This window comes from Bos mutus, chromosome 26 (genome assembly GCF_027580195.1).
Source record: "Bos mutus isolate GX-2022 chromosome 26, NWIPB_WYAK_1.1, whole genome shotgun sequence".
Lineage (NCBI taxonomy): Eukaryota > Metazoa > Chordata > Mammalia > Artiodactyla > Bovidae > Bos > Bos mutus.
Window position 1 is genome coordinate 31,432,681 of NC_091642.1, and position 24,995 is coordinate 31,457,675.

General features: G+C 38.7%; 1 protein-coding gene across 1 annotated transcript in view; it reads left to right on the forward strand.

Moving 5' to 3' along the window:
* HPSE2 (heparanase 2 (inactive)) overlaps positions 1-24,995 on the forward strand; it is a 717,063-nt gene that overhangs the window by 59,165 nt on the left and 632,903 nt on the right. The window contains exon 3 of the mRNA XM_070363563.1: positions 15,425-15,586. Coding sequence (XP_070219664.1) covers positions 15,425-15,586 — 162 coding nt within the window. The remainder of the gene's footprint in view (positions 1-15,424; positions 15,587-24,995) is intronic.

Below are 24,995 nucleotides of genomic sequence, written 5' to 3' on the forward strand. Positions count from 1 at the left end.
TTTGCATTTCTCTAATAATTAGTGATGTAGAGCTTCTTTTTATGTGTTTGTTGGCCAAGCATATATCCTCTTTGGATGAATGTCTATTTAATCTTACACCCATTTTTTGATTGAGTTTTTTTTTTTTTTTTAATATTGAACTGTTTGTATGTTTTGGAGATTAATCCTTTGTCAGTTGCTTTGCAATTATTTTTACCCAGTCCATAGGTTGTCTTTTCATTTTGTTTATGGTTTCCTTTGCTATGCACAAAGCTTTTAAGTTTAGTTAGGTCCCGTTTGTTTATTTTTGTTTTTATTTTCTTTACAGCATGTATCAAAAAGATCTTGCTGTGATTTATGCTAAGAATATTCTGCCTGTGTTTTTCTCTAAGAGTTTTGTAGTGTTTGGCCTTAAAAATAGCTCTCAATCCATTTTGAGTTTTATTTTTGTGTATGGTATTAGGGGGGCTTCCTAGGGGGCTCAGTGGTAAAGGAGTAGGAAATGGCATCCCACTCCAGTATTCTTGCCTGGAAAATTCCAGGGGCGGAGGAGCCTGGCAGACTATAATCAATGGGGCCACAGAGTTGGACAAAACTGAGGAACAGAACATGCACACATCTATAATATTAACTCTTCCCTACACCCATGGCCTTGTACATCTTTGATAAATATCCTTGCTTTGTGTTTATCTAGTCTTTAATACAATTTAAAACAGATTAGGGTTGAATAAAGAGTCTACAGAGAGTTTAACCAAGATGGTGGAGTAGGAAGACCTTAAGCTCACCACCTCTCATGGGCCTACCAACATTACAGCTATTTACGGAGCACCTACTGATGAGAAAGACACGAATCTAACAGAAAAGACCTTCTACAACTAAAGATATAAAGAAAGACCCACAATAAGATGGGTAGGAAGAGTGGAGCTGTGCTATAGTAGAGACTCATACCCTTAGGTGGGTGACCCAAAAAGGGGAAGATAAATAAAATTGCAGAGTTTCTTCCCAGGGACTCATGGGTCTAAGTCCTACAGCAGGCTCCCCCACTGAGGGTCCTGTACTGGAAAGATGAACCCCTCAGAATGATTGACTTTGAAGGCGAGCAGGGCTTACTTTCAGGAGACCAAGAGGGCTGTGGGAGGTAGAAAGTCCCCTCTTAAAGGGCATACAAAATATCCCACACCCTCTGGGACCTAGGGTTGAAATAGTAGTTTGAAAGAAGCCTGGGTCAGAACTACTTCCTCATCTTGGAGAACCTCCTGTAGAGGCAGGAGGCAACTGGAGCTCAACCTGAGACCATAGCACTGGCAGAAGCCATTTGGGGAGCTCATTATACCATGTGGACACTGATCCTGGCAAGTGCCTATTTGGAATTCTTCCTCTAGCTTATTAGCACCCGGACCTGGTCTCACTTGCAGCCTATTGGTACCAGTACTGAAATGCCTCAGGCCAAGCAACTAGCTGGGCAAGGACACAGTCCCACCCACCAGCAGACAGGCTGCTTTAAGATCCCTGAAGCCCACAGCCGCCCTGGGACAAGGCCATGTCCTCCAGAGGGCTGAGGACTGGGCTGCACACACCCCATTACAGGCACTAATCATGGGACACCCAGTGCCCTGCAGCCAGAGACCCTGGCCCATCAGTGGGCCAACATCAGCCCCAGGACAGTTGCAGGCCTTCAGCCTGCATGGCATGACCAAGATAACCCGTCAGCAGGCTGGCATAAGTTTTGGGATACCTTGGACCTGCAACCAGCCCCACCTACCAATGGGCCAACACCAACTCCATGACCTCCAGGGACGTGCTCCAGGTATCTTGGACATGGCTCCATCTACCAGTGAGACAACATTAGCTACATAACTCCAACATCCTCAGTTCTGCCCATCAGTGGGCCAACACCAGCTCTAGAACCCCTGGGCCCAGTAGCCAGAGACCTCAGAATCCAGCTCTGCCTGCCAGTGGACTGACTTTAGATCCAGGACCCAGCTTTACCCACCAATGTGCAAGCATCAGCTCCAGGATTCCCTGGGCCCCAACTCCACTCACCAGTGTGTGGCCACCAGTTCTAGGACCACTGTAACCTTGCAGCCAGCTGTATAGGACCCAGCATGCCCATCAGTTGGTCACCTCCAGCTCTGAGACACCTGAGGTCCCTCAGCCAGCTGTCTTGGGATCTGGCCCCACTCACTAGCAGGCTGATACAAGTTTTGGGATGCCCTGGATCCCTCAGCCAGCTGCACTAGGAGCTGGCTGCTCGCCAGTGGGCCAACACCAATACCCTGCAGGCAGAGATCCTGGGACCCAGCTCTGCCCACAAGTAAGCCACCACTAACCCCTTGATCCCCTGTGCCCTGATGCCATCAACCGGCAGGCTGACACCAGCACTGGGATCCTCTGGGCCTCCTGCCTCACTCCCCCATTCCCACCCCCACAGCAGGCTAACACCAGCTGTGAGATACCTTGGACTCCTCAGTCAGCCACTTCATGATCCAGCCTCATTTATCAGGCCAACATGAGCTTTGGGACACCAGTTGTGTCCAAAATGTGCAACTAGTTGTATCAGGAACCAGCCCCACCTACTGATAGGCTGACACTAGATCCAGGAACTCAGGTCCCACCAACTACAGAACCTGACTCTGCCCACTAGTGAGCCAGCACTAGCCCCAGGACCCCTCATGACTCCACAGACAGCCACCTTGTGACCCAGCTCCTCAACCAGCAGCCAGCAACCTCCACACAAGGCAGGACCTGGTAATCAACTGATCCAAGGCCAGCCATGCCTACGGAGGACCCATGCAGCCCACATAGGGGGCCTGCCTAGAGCATATGTTATGGTGACCATATGGAGAGGAGAGTATGCTGCTTGGATGCATAGTATGTCTCCTACAAAAGGTGCCTTCTCCAAGGTCTGGAAATGTAACCAACCTACCAGATGTATAGAAACAAAAACAGCAAATCAGGCAAAATGCAGCAACAGGAACAAGTTTCAAATGCAAGAACAAAATAAGACCCCAGAAGAATTAAGTGGAGATAGGCAATCTACCCAATAAAAAGTTCAAGGTATTTATTATAAAGATTATCAATAAAGATAAAGAATTTGGGAGAATGGATCAAGAGTATGAGAAGTTAGAAATTTTAAACAAAGAGAAAATATAAAGATGAAGACAAAGCAGAGATGAAGATCACAATAACTGAGATAAAATATACACTATAAGGGAGACTTCCCTTGTGGCCCAATGGTTAAGAATCCACCTGCCAATGCAGGGGACACAGGTCTAATCCCTGGTCCGAGAACTAAAATCCCACATGCCAGGGGCAACTACGCCTTTGTGCCATGATTGCTGAAGCCCATGCATTCCAGAGTCTGCACTCTGCAACTTCTGGGTGCATGCTACAGCTACTGAAGCCCTCCTGCTCTGGAGGACATGCTCTGCAACAACAGAAACCATCACAATGAGAAGTCCACACACCCTAATTAGAGAGTAGCCCCCACTCACTGCAACTAGAGAAAGCCTGTGCACCACAACAAAGACCCAGCAGCCAAAAATACATTAAAAAAATATACTAGAGAGAACAAACTGTAATTTAAATGATATAGAGGGACACATTAGTGAGCTGGAAGACAGAATAGTGGAAATCATTGAAACTGAATAGAAAAGAAAAAATGAGCACTGTATAAAGAGACCTTTGAGACAACATCAGGTATATTAACATTCACATTGTAGGGGTCTCAGAAGGAGAAAAGAGAGAGAAAATGACAGAGAGCATATTTGAAGACATAAGAGTGGAAAACTGCCCTAAACTGGGAATAGAAACACATCTAGGTCCAGGAACCACAGAAAATTCCAAACAGGATCAATCCAAAAGGCCCACACCAAGTCACATTGTAACTAAAGTGGCAAAAATTAAAGACAAATAAAGAATATTAAACAGGGAGGGAGGAGAGAAGAGGGTTCAGGATGGGAAACACATGTATACCTGTGGCGGATTCATGTTGATATATGGCAAAACCAATACAATATTGTAAACTTAAAAAAGAAAATTAAAAAAAATAAAAAAAAAAGCAAGAAGGGAAAAAGGAACGAGTTACCTATAAAAGAACTCCCATAAGGCTGTCAGCCGACTTTTCAGTAGAAACTCTGTAGGTCAGAAGGGAGTGGCATGATATATTTAAAACTATGAGAGAGGAAAACCTACAATTAAGAGTACTCTACCTGGCAAAGGTTTCATTCATATTTGGAGAGATCAAAAATTTTGCAGACAGGCAGAACCTAAAAGAGTTCAAAACCACAAAATCATCTTTACAAAAATGTTAAAAAGGCTTTTCTAAGTGGAAAAGAAATGGTCGTAACTAGAAATGTGAAAATTATGAAAACAAACAGCTCTCTGGAAAGGCAAATACACAGAAAGGGTAGTAAGTCAATGAGATAACAAAGCAAGTGGGAACATTAAAGCACAAAAGTAGTAAAAAGTCATCCATATCCACTGTCAGTAGTTAAGGGAAAAACACAAACATGGAAAGTAAGCAATATGCTACTAGACAACTAATGTATCAGTGAAGAAACCAAAGAAGAAATAAAAAATATCTGTAGACAAGTGAAAATGAAGACACAGTGATCCAAAATTAATGGGATATAGCAAAAGTAGTTCTAAGAAGGAAGTTTATAGTTATGCTTTACCTCAGAAAAGAAGAAAAATATCAAAGAAACAAACTAACCTTACACCTAAAAGAAGAACAAACAAAACCCAAATTTGGCAGAAGGAAAGAAGTCATAAAAATCAGAGCTGAAATTAATGAAATAGAGACTAACAAAAAATAGAGAAATCAGTGGAACTAAGAGCTGGCTCTTGGAAAAGATAAAATTGATAAACTTCTAACTAGCCTCATCAAAAAAATAAAATAAAAAGAGAGAGAGAGAGAAGGCCCAAGTCAGTAAAACCAGAAATGAAAAAGAATTTACAGCTGACAGCACAGAAATACAGAGGGTCATAAGAGATTGCTATACACCAATAAAATGTGCAACCTAGAAAAAAATGGACAAATTTTTGGAAATATATAATCTCCCAACCAAATCAGGAAGAAAGTACAAATAACAGTAACGAAACTGAATCAGTAGTAAAAATTCAAGACAAGATGGCTTCATAGTTGAAGCCAAACATTAATATCTATCCTTTTGAAACTACTTGAAAAAATTTCAGAGAAAGGGACATTTCTGAACTTATTCTGTGAGGTCAGCATCACCCTGATACCAAAACCAGACAGAAAAAATCACACAAAAAATAAAATTGCAGCAGTTATCTATATGAACGTAGGTGTAAAAATTCTCAACAAAATATAAGCTAACTGAATCCAACAATGCATTAAAGGATCATACACAATGATCAAGTGGAATTTATCCTAGTAATGCAAAGATTTTTCAATGCTTACAAATCAATCAATGTGATACATCACATTAACAAATTGAAGAATAAAGCCATGTGGTCATCTCAGTAGATGTTGAAAATGCTTTTGATAAAGTTCAACATCCAATTATGATAAAACAATCTCAGGAAAATGGGCATAGAGAAAACATACCTCAATATAGTAAAGGCCATTTATGATAAACATACAGCTATTAATAACATCCTGTTCAATGGTGAAAAGCTGAGTGCATTTCCTCTAAGATGAGGAACAAGACAAGGATGTTTGTTTACTCCCATCACTTCTATTCAACATAGTTTTGAAAGTCCTGGCCACAGAAATCAGAGAAGGAAAAGAAATAAAAGGAAGCCAAATTGGAAAGGAAGAAGTAAAACTGTCACTGTTTGCAGATGACATGATACTGTACATAGAAAATCCTAAAAATGCCACCAGAAGACTAATAGAGCTCTTCAATGAATTTGGTCAAGCTGCAGGATACAAAGTTAACATACATCTATTTGTTGCATCTCTATACAGCAACAAACTATCTGAAAGAGAAACTAAAGAATCCCATTTACAGTCACATCAAAAAGAATAAAATATCTAGGAAGAAACCTACCTAAGACCTGTACTAAGAAAACTTTTAAGATACTGGTGTAAGAAATTGAATATAACACAAACAGATGAAAAGATACTCCTTGTTCATGGATTGGAAGAATCAATATTGTTAAAATGATCATACTACCCCAGGCAGTCTGTAGATTCAATACAATCCCTATCAAAATACCAATGGCATTTTTTTCCTCAGAACTAGAACATTTAATTTTAAAATTTGTATGCAAGCACAAAGGACCTTGAATAGCCAAAACAATTTTGAGAAAGAGGAACAGATCCTGTGGTATTATGCTCCCTGACTTCAGATTGTACTACAAAGCTACAGAGATCAAAACCGAATGGTATTGCCACAAAAACAGACATAGATCAATGAAACAGATGGGAGAACCCAGAAGTAAACCCACAAGTTTATGGTCAATTAATCTATGACAGAAGAGATAAGAATGTGCAATGTGGAAACACAGTCTCCTCAGTAAGTGGTGCTGGGAAAATTGGATAGCTACATGTAAATAAATTGAACTGGACTACTTTCTCACACAAAAGTAAATTCAAAGTGGTTTAAAGACCTAAATGTAAGAACAGAAACCATAAAGTTCATATAAGAAAACATATGCATAACACTGTATGACATAAATGATGGAAATTTTTTTTGGATCTGTCTCCTAAGATAAAGAGAAATGAAAGCAAAAATAAACAAATGGATTTCAAAGCTTTTGCACGGCCAAGGAAATCATTGCCAAAATGAAGACAATCTACTGAATGGGGAAGAATATTTGTAAATCATATGACTGATTGGGAGTTGGTCACTGTTGTGATCTATCTATCTTATCTTTATCCTTTCATCTATTGATGGGTCAGTAGAATATTACTCAGCCGTAAAATGATGAAATCTTGCCATTTGCAATTACGTGGATGGATCTGGAGGGTATTATGCTTGGTGAAATAAATCTGAGAAAGACAAATACTGCATGTTATCACTTACATATGGAGTAATCTAAAAAATGAAACAAAAGAATGAATATAACAAAACAGAAAACACAGATAAAGAGAACAAATTAGTGGTTACCAGTAGGTAGAGGGAAGGAAGGAGGGGCAAAATAGGGACAAGGGATTAAGAAGTACAAACTACCATGTATAAAATAAATAACCCGCAAGGATATATTGTACACCACAGGGAATATAGCCAACATCTTATAATAACTTTAAATAACTGTTAATATAAAAATACTGAATCATGAACTTGTATACCTGAGATTAATATAATATTATGAATCAACTGTACATCAAAAAAAAGTCTATATTGCAAATCTATGTTTTCCACAAACATTGTTGAAATGTACTTTTAAAAAGTTTAGGATATACGTTAGGCTGTGCCCATTGTTTTCTTAGTATTCTTAATGTTAAGGTAATTTGTTCATTTTATTTCAAGTTTCTGGATTAAATGATGTTGAGGGTATCAGTTATTGCTTCTTCTGCCTTCTGAACAATATGTTTGTTATATAGGAAATAGTTTAGTAGATATTCTGTTGTTTGAATTAGATTTCTATCAGAAGATGTCAGGATAATTGAAACCCCTCTTTTTTCATATAGTGTATTTTGGAACAAGTTTTGTAATGTTTTTTGGGAAAGTATCATCCATGTTTTTTTTCTGGATAGATCAGCTGTAGTGTGCTACTGTATAGTATAAGGTTTTCTTTTTGGTTCCTCAGTTTTATTGATTACTATACTATTAAGTTCATGAGTTTCTATATAGGAGTAACTTCTGGAACAATCAGTGAATTTGGCTTTGAAAATTTTGGGATTTGGGACTCATGATTTCTGAACTTGAGCAAGTCACTTAAGCTTTGTGGACCTCGGTTTTTCCATATATAAATTAGGGATAATAATGTTACTCATTATCATTTAGGATTACAAAACAGATTCTTGTTTTTTAGTTGCTAAGTTGTCTCTGATTGTTTGTGACCCCATGGACTGCAGCACGCCAGGCCTCCCTGTCCTTCACTACCTTCCAGAGTTTGCTCAAACTCATGTCCATTGAGTCGGTGATGCCACCCAACCATCTCATCCTCTGCCACCCGCTTCTCCTTTTGTCTTCAATCTTTCCCAGCATTGGGTCTTTTTGAGTGAGGCAGCTCTTCACATCAGTTGGCCAAAATATTGGAATGTCAGCTTCAGTATAAGTGAATGATTATTCCAATGAATATTGAGGACTGATTTCCTTTAGGATTGACTGATATGATCTCCTTGCTGTCCAAGGGACGCTCAAGAGTCTTTTCCAGCACCACAGTTCGAAATATGAATTCTTCGGTGCTCAGTTTTCTTTATAGTACAACTCTCACATCCATTATATGACTACTGGAAAAACCATAGCTTTGACTATACAGACCTTGGTCAGCAAAGTGATGTCTCTGCTTTTTAATATTCTATCTAGGTTTGTCATATCTTTTCTTCAAAGGAGAAAACATCTTTTAATTTTATGTCTGCAGGTACCATCTGCAGTGATTTTCAGTTCAGTTCAGTTGCTGAGTTGTGTCCGACTCTTTGTGACCCCATGAATCACAGCACGCCAGGCCTCCTTGTCCATCACCAACTCCCGGAGTTCACTCAAACTCATGTCCATCGAGTCGGTGATGCCATCCAGCCATCTCATCCTCTGTCGTCTCCTTCTCCTCCTGCCCCCAATCCCTCCCAGCATCAGAGTCTTTTCCAATGAGTCAACTCTTCCCATGAGGTGGCCAAAGTATTAGAGTTTCAGCTTCAGCATCAGTCCTTCCAAAGAACACCCAGGACTGATCTCCTTTAGAATGGACTGGTTGGATCTCCTTGCAGTCCAAGGGACTCTCAAGAGTCTTCTCCAACACCACAGTTCAAAAGCATCAATTCTTTGGTGCTCAACTTTCTTCACAGTCCAATTCTCGCATCCATGCATGACCACTGGAAAAATCATAGCCTTGACTAGACAGACCTTTGTTGGCAAAGTAATGTCTCTGCTTTTGAATATGCTATCTAGGTTGGTCATAGCTTTCCTTCCAAGGAGTAAACAATCTTTTAATTTCATGGCTGCAGTCACCATCTGCAGTGATTTTGGAGCTCCAGAAAATAAAGTCTGACACTGTTCCCACATCTATTTCCCATGAAGTGATGGGACAAGATGCCATGATTTTAATTTTCTGAATGTTGAACTTTAAGCCAACTTTTTCACTCTCCTCTTTCAGTTTCATCAAGAGGCTCTTTAGTTCCTCTTCACTTTCTGCCATAAGGGTGGTATCATCTGCATATCTGAGGTTATTGATATATAATCTCCCAGCAATCTTGACTCCAGCTTGTGCTTCTTCCAGTCCAGTGTTTCTCATGATGTACTACTCTGCATAGAAGTTAAATAAGCAGGGTGACAATATACAGCCTTGACGTACTCCTTTTCCTATTTGGAACCAGTCTGTTGTTCCATGTCCAGTTCTAACTCTTGCTTCCTGACCTGCATGTAGGTTTCTCAAGAGGCAGGTCAGGTGGTCTGGTTTTCCCATCTTTCAGAATTTTCCATGGTTTATTGTGATCCACACGGTCAAAGGCTTTGGCATAGTCAATAAAGCAGAAATAGATGTTTTTCTGGAACTGTCTTGGTTTTTCGATGATCCAGCAGATGTTGGCAATTTGATCTCTGGTTCCTCTGCCTTTTCTAAAACCAGCTTGAACATCTGGAAGTTCATGGTTCATGTATTGCTGAAGCCTGGCTTGGAGAATTTTGAGCATTACTTTACTAGTGTGTGAGATGAATGCAGTTGTGTGGTAGTTTGAGCATTCTTTGGCATTGCCTTACTTTGGGATTGGAATGAAAACTGACCTTTTCCAGTCCTGTGGCCACTACTGAGTTTTCCAAATTTGCCGGCATATTGAGTGCAGCACTTTCATATCATCATCTTCCAGGATATGAAATAGCTCAACTGAAATTCCATCACCTCGCTAGCTTTGTTCATAGTGATGCTTTCTAAGGCCCACTTGACTTCACAGTCCAGGATGTCTGGCTCTAGGTGAGTGATCACAACATCATGATAATCTTGGTCATGAAGATCTTTTTTGTACAGTTCTTCTGTGTATTCTTGCCACCTCTTCTTAATATCTTCTGCTTCTGTTAGGTCTATACCATTTCTGTCCTTTATCGAGCCCATCTTTGCATGAAACATTCCCTTGGTATCTCTAATTTTCTTTAAGAGATCTTTAGTCTTTCCCATTCTGTTGTTTTCCTTTATTCTTTACATTGATTGCTGAGGAAGGCTTTCTTATCTCCCCTTGCTACTCTTTGGAACTCTGCATTCAGATGCTTATATCTTTCCTTTTCTCCTTTGCTTTTCACTTCTCTTCTTTTCACAGCTATTTGTAAAGCCTCCTTAGACTGCCTTTTTGCTTTTTGGCATTTCTTTTCCATGGAGATGGTCTTGATCCCTGTCTCCTGTACAATGTCACGAACCTCTGTCCATAGTTCATCAGGCACTCTTATCTATCAGATCTAGGCCCTTAAATCTATTTCTCACTTCCACTGTATAGTCATAAGGAATTTGATTTAGGTCATACCTGAATGGTTTAGTGGTTTTCCCTACTTTCTTAAATTTTTCTTACTTTCTTCACTTCAGAGCCCTTCTGAATTTGGCAATAAGGAGTTCATGATCTGAGCCACAGTCAGCTCCTGGTCTTGTTTTTGCTGACTGTATAGAGCTTCTCCATCTTTGGCTGCAAAGAACATAATCAATCTGATTTCAGTGTTGACCATCTGATGATGTCCATGTGTAGAGTCTTTTCTTGTGTTGTTGGGAGAGGGTGTTTGCTATGACCAGTGCATTCTCTTGGCAAAACTCTATTAGCCTTTGCCCTGCTTCACTCCGTAATCCAAGGCCAAATTTGCCTGGTACCCCAGGTATTTCTTGACTTCCTACTTTTGCATTCCAGTCCCCTATAATGAAAAGGACATCTTTTTTGGGTGTTAGTTCTAAAAGGTCTTGTAGGTCTTCATAGAACCGTTCAACTTCAGTTTCTTCAGCATTACTGGTTGGGGCATAGACTTGGATTACTGTGATATTGAATGGTTTGTCTTGGAAACGAACAGAGATCATTCTGTCTTTTTTGAGATCGCATCCAAGTACTGCATTTCGGACTCTTTTGTTGACCATGATGGCTACTCCATTTCTTCTAAGGGATTCCTGCCCACAGTAGTAGATATAATGGTCATCTGAGTTAAATTCACCCATTCCAGTCCATTTTAGTTCACTGATTCCTAGAATGTTGACATTTACTCTTGCCATCTCCTATTTGACTACTTCCAATTTGTCTTGATTCATGGACCTAACATTCCAGGTTCCTATGCAATATTGCTCTTTACAGCATTGGGCCTTGCTTCTATCACCAGACACATCCACAGCTGGGTATTGTTTTTACTTTGGCTCCATCCCTTCATTCTTTCTGGAGTTATTTCTCCACTGATTTCCAGTAGCATATTGGGCACCTACTGACCTGGGGAGTTCCTCTTTCAGTATCCTATCATTTTGCCTTTTCAGACTCTTCATGGGGTTCTCAAGGCAAGAATACTGAAGTGGTTTGCCATTCCTTTCTCCAGTGGACCACATTCTGTCAGACCTCTCCACCATGACCCTCCCATCTTGGGTGGCCCCATATGGCATGGCTTAGTTTCATTGAGTTAGACAAGGCTGTGGTCCGTGTGATTAGATTGACTAGTTTTGTGTGATTATGGTTTGTGTGTCTGCCCTCTGATGCCTCTTGCAACCCCTACCCTTACTTGGGTTTCTCTTACCTTGAATGTGCGGTATCTCTTCACGGCTGCTCCAGCAAAGCACAGCCATTGCTCCTTACCTTGGATGAGGGGTATCTCCTCACAGCTGCCCCTCCTGACCTGAACATGGAGTAGCTCCTCTCAGCCCTCCTGTGCCCGTGCAGCCACAGCTCCTTGGACATGGGGCAGTGATTTTAGAGCCCAAGAAATAAAATCTGCCACTATTTCCATTTTTTCTCCATCTATTTGCGATGAAGTGATTGGACTGGAATGTTGAGTTTTAAGCCAGCTTTTTCACTCTCCTCTTTCATCTTTGTCAAGAGGCTCTTTAGTTCCTCTTCACCTTCTGTGATAAGGGTGTTGTCATATACGCATCTGAGGTTATTGATATTTTTCCCGGCAATCTTGATTCCAGCTTGTGCTTCATCCAGCCTGGCATTTCGCATGATATACTCTGCATATAAGTTATATAAGCAGGGTGACAATATACAGCCTTGACATCAGATCAGATCAGATCACATCAGTCACTCAGTCGTGTCCGACTCTTTGCGACTCCATGAATCGCAGCATGCCAGGCCTCCCTGTCCATCACCAACTCCCGGAGGTCACTCAGACTCACGTCTATTGAGTCAGTGATGCCATCCAGCCAACTCATCCTCTGTCGTCCCCTTCTCCTCCTGCCCCCAATCCCTCCCAGCATCAGAGTCTTTTCCAGTGAGTCAACTCTTCGCATGAGGTGGCCAAAGTACTGGAGTTTCAGCTTAAGCATCATTCCTTCCAAAGAAATCCCAGGGCTGATCTCCTTCAGAATGGACTGGTTGGATCTCCTTGCAGTCCAAGGGACTCTCAAGAGTCTTCTCCAACACCACAGTTCAGAAGCATCAATTCTTAGGCGCTCAGACTTCTTCACAGTCCAACTCTCACATCCATACATGACCACTGGAAAAACCATAGCCTTGACTAGACAGACCTTTGTTGGCAAAGTAATGTCTCTGCTTTTGAATATGCTATCTAGTTTGGTCATAACTTTCCTTCCAAGGAGTAAGTGTCTTTTAATTTCATGGCTGCAGTCACCATCTGTAGTGATTTTGGAGCCCAGAAAAATAAAGTCTGACACTGTTTTCACTGTTTCCCCATCTATTTCCCATGAAGTGGTGGGACCGGATGCCATGATCTTCGTTTTTTGAACGTTGAGCTGTAAGCCAACTTTTCACTCTCCACTTTTACTTTCATCAAAAGGCTTTTGAGTTCCTCTTCACTTTTTGCCATAAGGGTGGTGTTGGTATCATCTGCATATCTGAGGTTATTGATATTTCTCCCGGTAATCTTGATTCCAGTTTGTGTTTCTTCCAGTCCAGAGTTTCTCATGATGTACTCTGCATATAAGTTAAATAAACAGGGTGACAATATACAGCCTTGATGAACTCCTTTTCCTATTTGGAACCAGTCTGTTGTTCCATGTCCAGTTCTAACTGTTGCTTCCTGACGTGCATACAAATTTCTCAAGAGGTGGATCAGGTGGTCTGGTATTCCCATCTCTTGATGAATTTTCCACAGTTGATTGTGATCCACACAGTCAAAGGCTTTGGCATAGTCAATAAAGCAGAAATAGATGTTTTTCTGGAACTCTCTTGGTTTTTCGATGATCCAGCGGATGTTGGCAATTTGATCTCTGGCCTTGACATACTTTTGCCAATTTTGAGTCATTCCACTGTACCAAGTCTGGTTTCAACTTGTTTCTTGACCTGCATGCAGGTTTCTCAAGAGGCAAGTAAGGTGGTCACAACAAGAGAAGTCACTGCAATGAAAAGCAATGAGAAGCCTGTGCACCACAACAAAATCTATTTAGGATTTCAAAAATAGCTTACTGTTAATGGTTTGGGCTTCCGTGGTGGCTCAGATGGTAAAGAATCTGCATGCAGTGCAGGGGACCTGGGTTGGGAAGATCCCGTGGAGAAGGACATGACAACCCACTCCAGTATTCTGTCCTGGAGAATTCCCATGGACCTGGAGGGGTACATTCCAAGGGGTCACAAAGGGTCGGACACAACTGAGCAACTCAGTACACATTAATGGTTTATACAAATAGTGCCTTTATGTTACATAACAAGAAAGAAAAGATAAGCTTTTCAGCACAAATATGATAGCTCAGTAATGACCTTAGGGGCATAAGCTCACCTCATCTTCCTGTTCACCATCTTTAGTATGTAAGACTTTTGCCCTTGTGCTTTTTGAGTCATTGCCACAAAATGGCTATTATAACTTCGGGCCTTTTGTTATATTTCAGGCATAAAGAAGAGAAAGGACTAAAATGCTCAAGGAAAAAAACTTTTTTTCTTAGTGAGGTTCTCTCTTTTAATTTGGCCAGAGAACCCCCTAGGGATATATGGCTGCAGCGTTGGCCAGAAGTATGTTACATGGCTACTAATGACTTTCAAGGAAAGCTGGGGTATTGTATATTTTGGCTCTTCACTCTCTATAGTAGAGGAAGGCAAAGGTGAATATACTGTGTTTAGGATATAGGTCAGCTAGTCAACAATGTTTGCTTTCGTCAGTGGTTCAAAGGATTTAATGATGCACTGTATTTTAAAAATTTTATAAAGTGTAATTTAAATAAAAGTTATTTATTATTCCTCTTACCTTTGATTATGATCTTGTAAACTAGAGTTATTTTTCATTTTATTCTAATTTTATATTCAAGGCTCAGAATATCTTCGAGATTAGTTACTTACTTGATTGTTAAATGAGTTCATCTTGTTGCCTACATCATAGAAATTAGTATAAATATGTTTATGTATAAATATTGCATTATTTGCAACCAGCTTCTGTGTTTTTATCTAAAGTGAGTGAGCACTATTCTCACATTTGGGTAATCTTTGTGAACCATACATCTTAATGCTTAATTGTCATGAGTTTGTTTTTATATCTGAGCTTCTCTTTTAGGGCTCTTTTGATATGTTTGAAAATCTTTTGCACAGAATGATGGCCCACCATTCATGTCTCCTACCTTGTTTTCTTTTAGGTGTCAATGATATCGCTTAAAGAGCCAAATCTTTCCTATTGGTACTGTTGACATGAGCATTAGTTTTTCTTTTCCAAAGCCATAGATGTCAACAGTTTTTTTTTTTTTAATTTTTAGCATTTTCTCCCTAAAATCCTTCAGTTTGTTATGTAAAACTTGAAAGTTTCTAGAGTTACCTTTCAGATTGCTGCATGACAATGACCTTCATAGTCACTAGTATTCAGGCAAGATTGTATTGTTTTTCCCCATGGTAAAAGATGTAAAGAAAAGGCCCTAGTTTCAAATAATGAAGTCATTCTTCATAAAAAAAAAAAGAAAATGCCCCAGGAGGTAAATAATTCCTGGAGGTGAGCTGAGAAGGGGAACCAAGGAGTGAGAATCTTAAATGAGGTCAGAGAAAACTAAGAAACAGAAGTCTCCAAAGATTTTGAAAATGACCAGAGAAAATTTTAGGATGCATTGTGAAGTGGGAGATGCTTCAGGTTTATTTCCGAATCTTTTCATTTTGATGAAAATGTAGTAGTTTACAAATTCTGTCATACTGGGTGAAATAGGACTTTGTGTATATAGTTTCTGTTTGTTTTTGTTTGTTTGTTTTTGCTGCCTGCCTTCCTTCTTTTTTTTTTTTTAGACATTGTTCGAAGTGATGTTGCCTTGGATAAACAGAAAGGCTGCAAGATTGCCCAGCACCCTGATGTTATGCTGGAGCTCCAACGGGAGAAGGCAGCTCAGATGCATCTGGTTCTTCTAAAGGAGCAATTCTCCAATACTTACAGTAATCTTATATTAACAGGTAAGGGTATTGGAGTCGGCTGGAATCTTAGAGCACTGTAGATTGATGGTCTCCATTGGTTAGCAGCTTGATGCTTGGGAGACACTGAAGTGGGATTCAGATGATCTGTCTGTCTCTTTCCACATATCCTTTTTAAAATCATGATGAGTATTCATATAAAATATTTATTATATTTTGCAGATGTATTTTGACCTGAGGTTATGGGTGGTTTGGCATGTGTGTTCTCAAAAGAAGGACCAATGAAAACCTAATGAAGCCTTGTAAAAATATGACTTTTTAGATGTGTGCCAATAGATTTGAGAGAATTACTAAATTTGGTGTCTAAGAAGCAGCTATTTTCCTCTTTCTGTGTATGCCCTTTCTGTGAACCCAGTGAATATAAAGATGAAATGTAAAAGAGATAATGATCCACAGGCAGAGCTGAGAATGTTCTATTTTTGGGAGAGTTTGAAACTATCTAGGGAATTTGATTTTCTTTTTGAGAGCAAAGAGGCAATGAGACTGAGCCATATTCACTTACATCTTTGGTTCTAGAAGGGAAGTGAATATATGTGAAAGTTTAAAGGAGAAACAACTTTTTGCGGGGCTGCTGCAAACTTTGTTTGTAAAGAGCATGTGAGTGGCATGCCTTTGTCAAACTTTGGAAAAAATTCTAATAGCACTCTCTAGTGTGAGAATCATGAAGGACTTGTGATGAACTAAGAACAGCAGTCTGAGTTACCTCCGTTTTCCTAAGGGTACGCAAGGCAGATCTGCATTATATTGATTCAGATAAACTTGAATAAATCGAAGTGTATGTTTTTTTTTGTTTATGAATATTAAAAATAAAAAGATGCAATGTCTGATGGGCAATGAACATCTCACAGTTACTTTTGTAAGCTCCAAGTTAGGAAAATTTAAAAATTTTTTACAAACTTACTGGCATTTCACCAGGAATTACTGAGTGGCAACCAAGTTGTTTTGCTTTTGAAAAAGCGCAAGTCTCTACTAACGTTCCATCTTGTAACTGGTGAAAAACCCAACAGCGTAGATGAAAGCCAGATTTAAATGTGACTTTGGAGAGCAGAAAAGAGGATTATGGGTTTCATAAGTATAGGCCCTATTTTTTGTTCTTGGATAGGTCATTAAGGAGGGAAAACTTTAAAGTGATTTATGGCTAATAAATCCTAAATTGGTTAGTAAAACTATGTTTAAGTTTAGATGTTTGGAAAGAACATATTTTTCTCCAAATTTCTTTAGTCTACCTCAGATGTACAAATGTACATGTGTATAGTATTTTCCAATTCAGTTGTTCTAACATTTTTCAGCATACATTAGAGAGGTCAAATCCTGTGTTCTTTAATGTGGCATAGAAAGAGCTTAGGGTAATTCTAATCCTAAACTGTGCATCCAGAGTGTGGCTTGAAGGCATATTATCTTTGAAAACACAAATGCTCTATTGAGTTCAATGGAATCTTTTCTAATTCTCAGTAACATAATCCCTTTGGATGTTTATTCACAGTTCAAACTGTTGGAATCAACATTGTCAACTTTTACCCTGACAACTTGCTTACTTTCTACTAAACAAACTTACCCTAGAGAAGAGCCTCTTTCCTGCTCTCACTTCTCCCAAGCTGCTTCAAAGAGCCCTCAGGCATTTTCCACATTTTTCACCCAAATGCCTGTGCAGAGGTGGTACCTTGCTGCAGACAGAGCATTTGGTGTGCCCTGGTTTGTTTACATGAAAGTTCGAAAGGTTTTGGTTCCAGGTGTTGGGAAGAGATGGAGTCATTTCGTTTTAGCACCAGTGGTAAAACTATTTTAATATCTTTTAACTAACTCTTTGATTTTACACAGTGTGGTTTTCTAATTGTTATGAAGTTTAATCCTTGATTTCTTGTATAAATTTTGAGAACATGGTCTCCAGACAGCTAAACATAATATTTAAACATAACTAAACTAACTTTTGTAAATATTTCCCTTTTCGGTGATGAATGTATATTGGTAAGGAGGGTGAGGTTGAAGGGGCAGAGACCTCTCAAATGAAGTGACTTTCTTTACCAACATGTTCAGAACACCTACCCTAGGATTTCTGCTTGGTGATGTTTCACTTATTTTGTATAACTGTGGAATAATGTTTGAAATGTCTGCGATGAAAGTTTGTGGGAATAGGATGAGGAAACTGGGCCTCCAAAATCTCAGAAATAGATCACTCAACCTCTCTCCCCAACTGTTTACAGAATTTCATGTATATGGGTAGCAGTGTATCATAATTGTTTCCTGCTAGTGGTCAGTTATTGGTATAGTCTTTATTTTTAAATTGGACAACTAAGATAACAGTAGAGGAAAAAATTAATAAAGTGATTCAAATGTCAGTATAGTAAGAAATTAATAAAGTGATGGAAATGACAGCTGCTTAAAAGTGTACTAAAAATGATGGCTATTGCCCCTACCTCACAAATAAGCCCTCATTCTTAGGTATTCCATCTTAGTTGATCATACTGACAGCGTTGAGATGAGGTATGCCTTCATATTCTGCATTCTAGCTCACGATCTCTCTTAAACAGCCATCCCTCAGATGACGGCAGATGATATTCTAGCTCTGAGGATCTTCTAAACAACCTTACGGTCCTAGTGACAACTCAGTCAATAGAAACAAGTAGACCTCATTATATTTTTTAAAAAATGGATTGTATTTTTGCCTGATGCTAAACATGTCTTAATATCTTCATGTGAATGATTTACATGGTATGGGAAATAATGTTAGCCTTAGCTAATCTAGAAGGTTTTTGAAGTAAACTCTTAAGGTTGTATGAAGGTGATGGAGGAATTCCAGGAGAACTTCAGTGATAGAACTGTTTTAAATATGCTGTATTCTTTCACACTAACTCTCCAACACATGCGTGTAATCTTGTCCTGTATTATCCTGTAGCTTCTTGAATCTGAGAGTATTAAATATCACTGTGCATGTTACTCAAGGAGTGATAAATGAAAGTGAAAGTTTGGTAGGTGACTTTAAGAAAGAGTAGGAATCATAACTTCTGTATCTTTGTGCTTTCATGATTCTTAATGTGATAATTTTCAGTGTTTGTTGAAAATGTTCTGCTGTATACACAATGAATAAATTCACTCAAAGACTACTTCTTAAGGGTTGATTTGGATGTCTGTTAAGTTTGAATAGGTTCACATATATTATTTGTCTCCCTTCCCTTGGCAAACCCCTCTCTTTTAAGGTGTAAATTGAACTTTTGTGGCAGACGCCTGTACTATAATTAAATCAAAACAGAAAATAAAAAGTTAAAAGCCAGCCTTAAGGGGCAATATACTTTCTAGGATTTTTTTTAGAACATAAATTCGCAGAAGGCAAGGAATATCATATTTGTGCAAATATGCATATTGTGCTGCATTCTACATGGTGAGTAGAACATAGTGAATGATCCTGAAATGAAGTCAACTTTTGAAAAATTTATGTTGTAAAGTCATCTAGTCAACTCTCATTTCCAGGCAGCCTGAAATATGTAGCCCTTATAAATGGATGGCATTCGTCAAGATGCTTTCCAAAATTCTTTTTTGAGGACACTTGTCATGTTATTGTCTGGTACTGTAGGTTTTGTACTTCTTCTTTCAGTAATTAGATTTCAAAGTAGACTGGAATTCCTATGGTTAGCTTTACTGTATTACTGTGAAAATGAATTGAGCAAAAGAAGCTCATACTTCCCTGTTATGGTCAATCTTTCTAACTTCAGCCGAGCAAAGGGCTCAAATAAGTGGAATGAAAATTGTCCTTTCAGTTTTCAAAGGACAGGATCCAGATCTGTTTAATTATTTGCATTATACAGTGTAGTACTGAGGGCTTCCCAGGTGGTGCTAGTGGTAAAGAACCTACCTGCCAGTTCAGGAGATGTGAAATGTGGGGTCAGCCCCTGGTGGAAGATCCTTTGGAGGAGGACAGAGCAACCCACTTCAGTATTCTTGCCTGGAGAATCCCATGGCTAGAGGAGCCTGGCAGGCTACAGTCCATAGAATCTCAAAGAGTCAGACATGACTGAAGAGACTGAGCACACATGCAAGCATGAATATTTCATAGTTGTTTAATTGATCTTCTATTGCTAGGCATCAGAGGCGTCTCTAATTTTTAGTGATTATAAATAATGTTGTGATGAACAGCATTGCATATATATCTTTGTGCAGTGCCTGTGAGTATGAGTGCTATGTCAAAGGAATGCACATTTAAATTTTTGATGCATTTAGTAAGTTGACTTTCAGAAAGGTCATGCTGGTTTATACAGTGTATGAGATAACTCATCTTGTCTTTGCTCATACTGATTATTTTCCAATCTTTTATCTGTGTTACTGTAATAGTGATTGGTATTGCATTTTTTTTTGTAAGTGCAAATTGTAATTTTTTTAATATAAATTTATTTATTTTAATTGGAGGCTAATTACTTTACAATATTGTATTGGTTTTGCCATACATCAACATGAAATTACATTTCATTGGTTTACCAGTGAGGTTAATAATCTTTTTACATTCAGTTCAGTTCAGTTCAGTCACTCAGCCGTGTCTAACTCCTTGCCACCCCATGAATCGCAGCACGCCAGGCCTCCCTGTCCATCACAAACTCCCGGAGTTCACTCAGACTCAAGTCCATCGAGTCAGTGATGCCATCCAGCCATACATTGGTTGCCATTTTTATTTCTTCTGTGAATTGTACATTTCTTTAGCCTATGTTTTTAATTGAGTTGTTGGTCAATTTATTATTGAATAATAAGGTCATTTTTTATATTAGGGATATTAATCTTTTGTTATGCATATTGCCAAAAAATGTATTCTTGGACTTTTAAAATTTATCTTTGTCATATATATGACTAAGGGACTAATGCTTTCTTTCACTTTCACTAAGAATAGTTTAGTTGTTTTTTCATTTTGTTTTATTTTTTTTCTCTCTCCCTTCCTCTGTGTTTATCCTGACAGGCTAACAGTTTGAGGATTGTCTCTATCCTGCCCTTCGTGTTCCTACTCTAGAACTAGGTATTATAATGGTGTTTGGTTCTACTCTGTAATGCTATTGGGGATGTTGTACATCTAGTTCCGGGGCAGCATAACCTGCCTGAGTTAAGTACTTTGCTTTTTTCTTGGTGCTATTTTTGGGAATCTTTGCCTTGGAGTGTGTCAGAACTAGAGGAATAGTGTTCTGTTCTTGTATTTGAATAATAAGATAATGAGTGTGGAGTTACTTCCTAGTAAGAGATTTGTTTCACCTTTTTATAAATGAAGGAATCACTGTGGTCCCTTGGTATAGAAATGTGTAAATGGTTAGGCAGCTTTTAATTCTACCTCGTGTATTGATTCAGCATGTGAGTTTTGAAATCAGATAGTCTGAGTTTGATTCTGGAACAGCTACTTAACAGCTCCGTTAACTTGGGAAGTTTTTTTATCCTCTGTTTAGCTTTAATTTCCTCAAATCATTGTATCTTACATACTTCAGAGACTTGTTTGAAGATTAAATGAGGTTTTGTACATAATTCCTTAGCGTAGTGCCTGAAACACAGTAAATATTCACTAAATGTTAGATTTTATTATTGTGATTAATCTTACAATGTTTTCAAATGCACATATTACTCTTGGGTGACTTTGTTGCTTTTGTGGTACTGAAATCTCTCTGCTTTAAGATGTCAGTTGACACAGTATGGTAAGATAAAACTAATCAGAAACAGTTTTGAACTCTGCTGTTAATTTATGGTAGTTTCATGATAAATCTCCTACCACTCTGAACCTTAGATTCTTAGTTGTCTATGATGTGTGTAATAATTAGTAAAATAAAGCATGAGTCACTATGTCCCCTGGAAAATGAAAGTCTGAAAATGTGTCATATATGGGAAGCTGTGTTCAGAATGTCTTGATCAAGCGTTTTGAGTTCTTTGAAAGCATGATACTAACTAGATGAATATTAGTTGGTATTAGAATTATTCCTGAATATCTGAAAATGCAGCTCTGAGGATGAGCAGAACATCAATTAGATGGTATTTTACATATTAAAATGAGCCCAGTGCTATTATCAAAACAGTGAAATGTCTGCATAAAAGTCAGTGGCCATACATAAGTGCATAGTCATGAAGTTATGTAGCACATGATTAGAAGTTCCCCTTTTCTCCAGCTCTTTTTGGTTTTAAGTACAAATATACATACTCTGTTGCTTGTAAGTCCTTATATGAACTATTACATAAGTGAAGATTCTTTTTGAACTCAATTCTTACTACTATATTCAACAGACACAAATTACATTTCAGTAAATGTGATCAGGAAAAAAAGGTAACATAGGAGAAAAGGATATAATTGCAAAAACTGTTCATTTTGTACATTACCACCATTGTACTGACAATAGTACAGAGAATCACTAAAGAATATATATATTTTTAAAGTGGTCACATTCTGCTTCTCTCAGAAGTAAACTTGGGGGCATTGATTGATTTCTGTCCCAAGTTGGTAGAATCTTTGTCTTTATGAATCACAGAGTGAACGTCCTCTTTTTCAGGAGTCTTTGTTAAGAGACTTGAGGAGATGATGATTACTTCCTGCTTTTCACCCATATTCTGTAAAAGATGATGTTGGAAGGAGTCCTTTGAATTTATTTATACATTAGCTCTCCTGTTTTCTTACTATGAGAAGCAGTTTCTCATAGGTTCCTTCATTTAGGTTGATGGCATCACATCAAAGCATAATTAAATAAAAGCAACTTTTTTGGATGGTGAATTAAGTGTGGATAGCCCTCTGCAAGTCTGGTTGAATCCAACAGTGAAGTTTAGTGAATTTAGGTCAGTGATCTCTAAGGTCCAGGTAGGTGTGGCAAAGGATGTATAGGCACTTCAGGATATGTATGAAGAAATCCATCGAGTCAAGATTTTCTGATTACTAGACAGTTAACTTGTCAGAAGATTATTAATTTTATACATTTTAAAATTCTGAGAATAGGGTGAGAATTTTCCTATTTGAGAGTAACTGACAATGTTCCATCATCTGTTAGTTTAAGCATATTTAAACATATTGCAGTTCAGTGTGCACAGCCAAGTGGACTTAAAGGGACTTTTGAAAAGAAACATAATTAAATATAATTCTATTAATAATAATGCCAGCATGAAGCAACAGCAAGAAAATTGAAAAACTGAGAGTTCACCTTTTAGTAAAAACTTTGTCAGCCACAGAATGCAGTAAACATGATCTGGCAATATACTGTCCAAAAAAATGCCTGAATTATCAAGAAGACTATTTGAAAATCAAATTTGCATGTTATTTTTAATAATATGTGTTATTGAAAGTTTATATAATGCCCAGAAATTATTATTAATACTATTTTAAGAATAGGAGCAAAAAGGTGTTTGAATCATTGTTAAAAAAAACACACAAAAAACATTGCTGATGAATTTGAAATTTCTATTTTGATCTATGTTTTATAATGTAACTAAAATATTACTGCAATTGGTGCATAAGTAGTATATGTATGTATCACATATATGTAATTTTATGTTACATATGGATTGTTTATGATAAAAATATTTTACTGGTATGAAATAAAAAAATTTAGGGACCAGAAACCTGTGAAGTCCTCTGTTCCTCATAGCAGTATAGGAGACTAGATATGAATAGGAACCTTAGGGTTAAACAGACCTAGGATTTAACCCGGAGAAGGCAATGGCACCCCACTCCAATACTCTTGCCTGGAAAATCTGATGGACAGAGGAGCCTGGTAGGCTGCAGTCCATGGGGTCACAAAGAGTCGGACACGACTGAGTGACTTCACTTTCACTTTTCACTTTCATGCATTGGAGAAGGAAATGGCAACCCACTCCTGTGTTCTTGCCTGGAGAATCCCAGGGACAGGGGAGCCTGGTGGCCTGCCGTCTATGGGGTCGCACAGAGTCGGACATGACTGAAGTGACTTAGTAGCAGCAGGATTTAATCGTGCACTTACCATGTACTAGTGTGAACTAGGGTAAATTGCTTAATTTCATTCCCATTTGTAAAATAGAGAAAATAATATCTTACATAGTTTGTGAGGACTGGATTAATTTAATGTTATAAGTTCTTAATACAGAGCCATATGCTCAATGAATGTTAATTTTTGTTGTTATTATTTTAATTATTGTATTATTAATAAAGAGATTGTCCTTTTGGGAATCTTTCATAAATAAACTTATGTCTAAGGTACTGTCACAATGCACAGTGAGAGGAACTAAATAGATTCCGAAAGAAGTAAGTCCTTGAGTTTTATGATTATTGTCAGAAGTAAAGTTTTCTGTGCATTTGTTTTGTGTGTGTTGTGTGTGTGTGTGAATAAGGGTCTAGATTTTGGAGGAAGTAGAGAGTTTATTGTGAGATTATAATTGTGAGATTATATACATGAACACACTTGCCCACTTGCCACACTTCTTCCCCAGAGCAGCTCTTTTCTCTGTTAGGGTTCTAAAGAAGAGAAATGCAGCTATTCTATAGTTTCTTTAGTCTTTGGATCATTTCCTTTGAATGTAATGACCTCAGCTGTTGTAGGTTACATGTTCCTTTTCATAGTATGAAGAAAAGTTGCAGATTTGCAGGTAAAGGTTTACACATAATCTGGGTAAGTGTGGAAGTAAGACCCCATGAATCGCAGCACGCCAGGCCTCCCTGTCCATCACCAACTCCCAGAGTTCACTCAGACTCACATCCATTGAGTCAGTGATTGCCATCCAGCCATCTCATCCTCTGTCATCCCCTTCTCCTCCTGCCCCCAATCCCTCCCAGCATCAGAGTCTTTTCCAATGAGTCAAATCTTTGCATGAGGTGGCCAAAGTACTGGAGTTTCAGCTTTAGCATCATTCCTTCCAAAGAAATCCCAGGGCAGGAAATGATAAATTATACTATGCAGGGGAAAATAGCATTTTGTTCATTTGAATAGACATTTGATTGTCCTGTGACTTATGTTGTAAAATATATTGCTGTTACAGTGATTGATAGATGGTACATTGGGGAGAAGATGTCAGAATCGAGAGATCTGGATTTCTTTTTGCTTTATGTGTATCCTTGGGGCAAGCTTCAGCTTTCTCATTCATAAATTTAGAATTATAGTATCTGCCTTTTGTCAATATTTTTTCAGCCTGTGTCTGAACACCTATCATTAGTTAGAACCACGCTAACCATGGGATCTCTGACGCTGGGAGGGATTGGGGGCAGGAGGAGAAGGTGACGACAGAGGATGAGATGGCTGGATGGCATCACTGACTTGATGGACGTGGGTCTGAGTGAACTCTGGGAGTTGGTGATGGACAGGGAGGCCTGGTGTGCTGCGATTCATGGGGTCGCAAAGAGTCGGACGACTGAGCGACTGAACTGAACTGAACCATGGGATCTGTGGATGATAAGACATGTTCTGATTCCTGCGCTCCCTGGAAATGT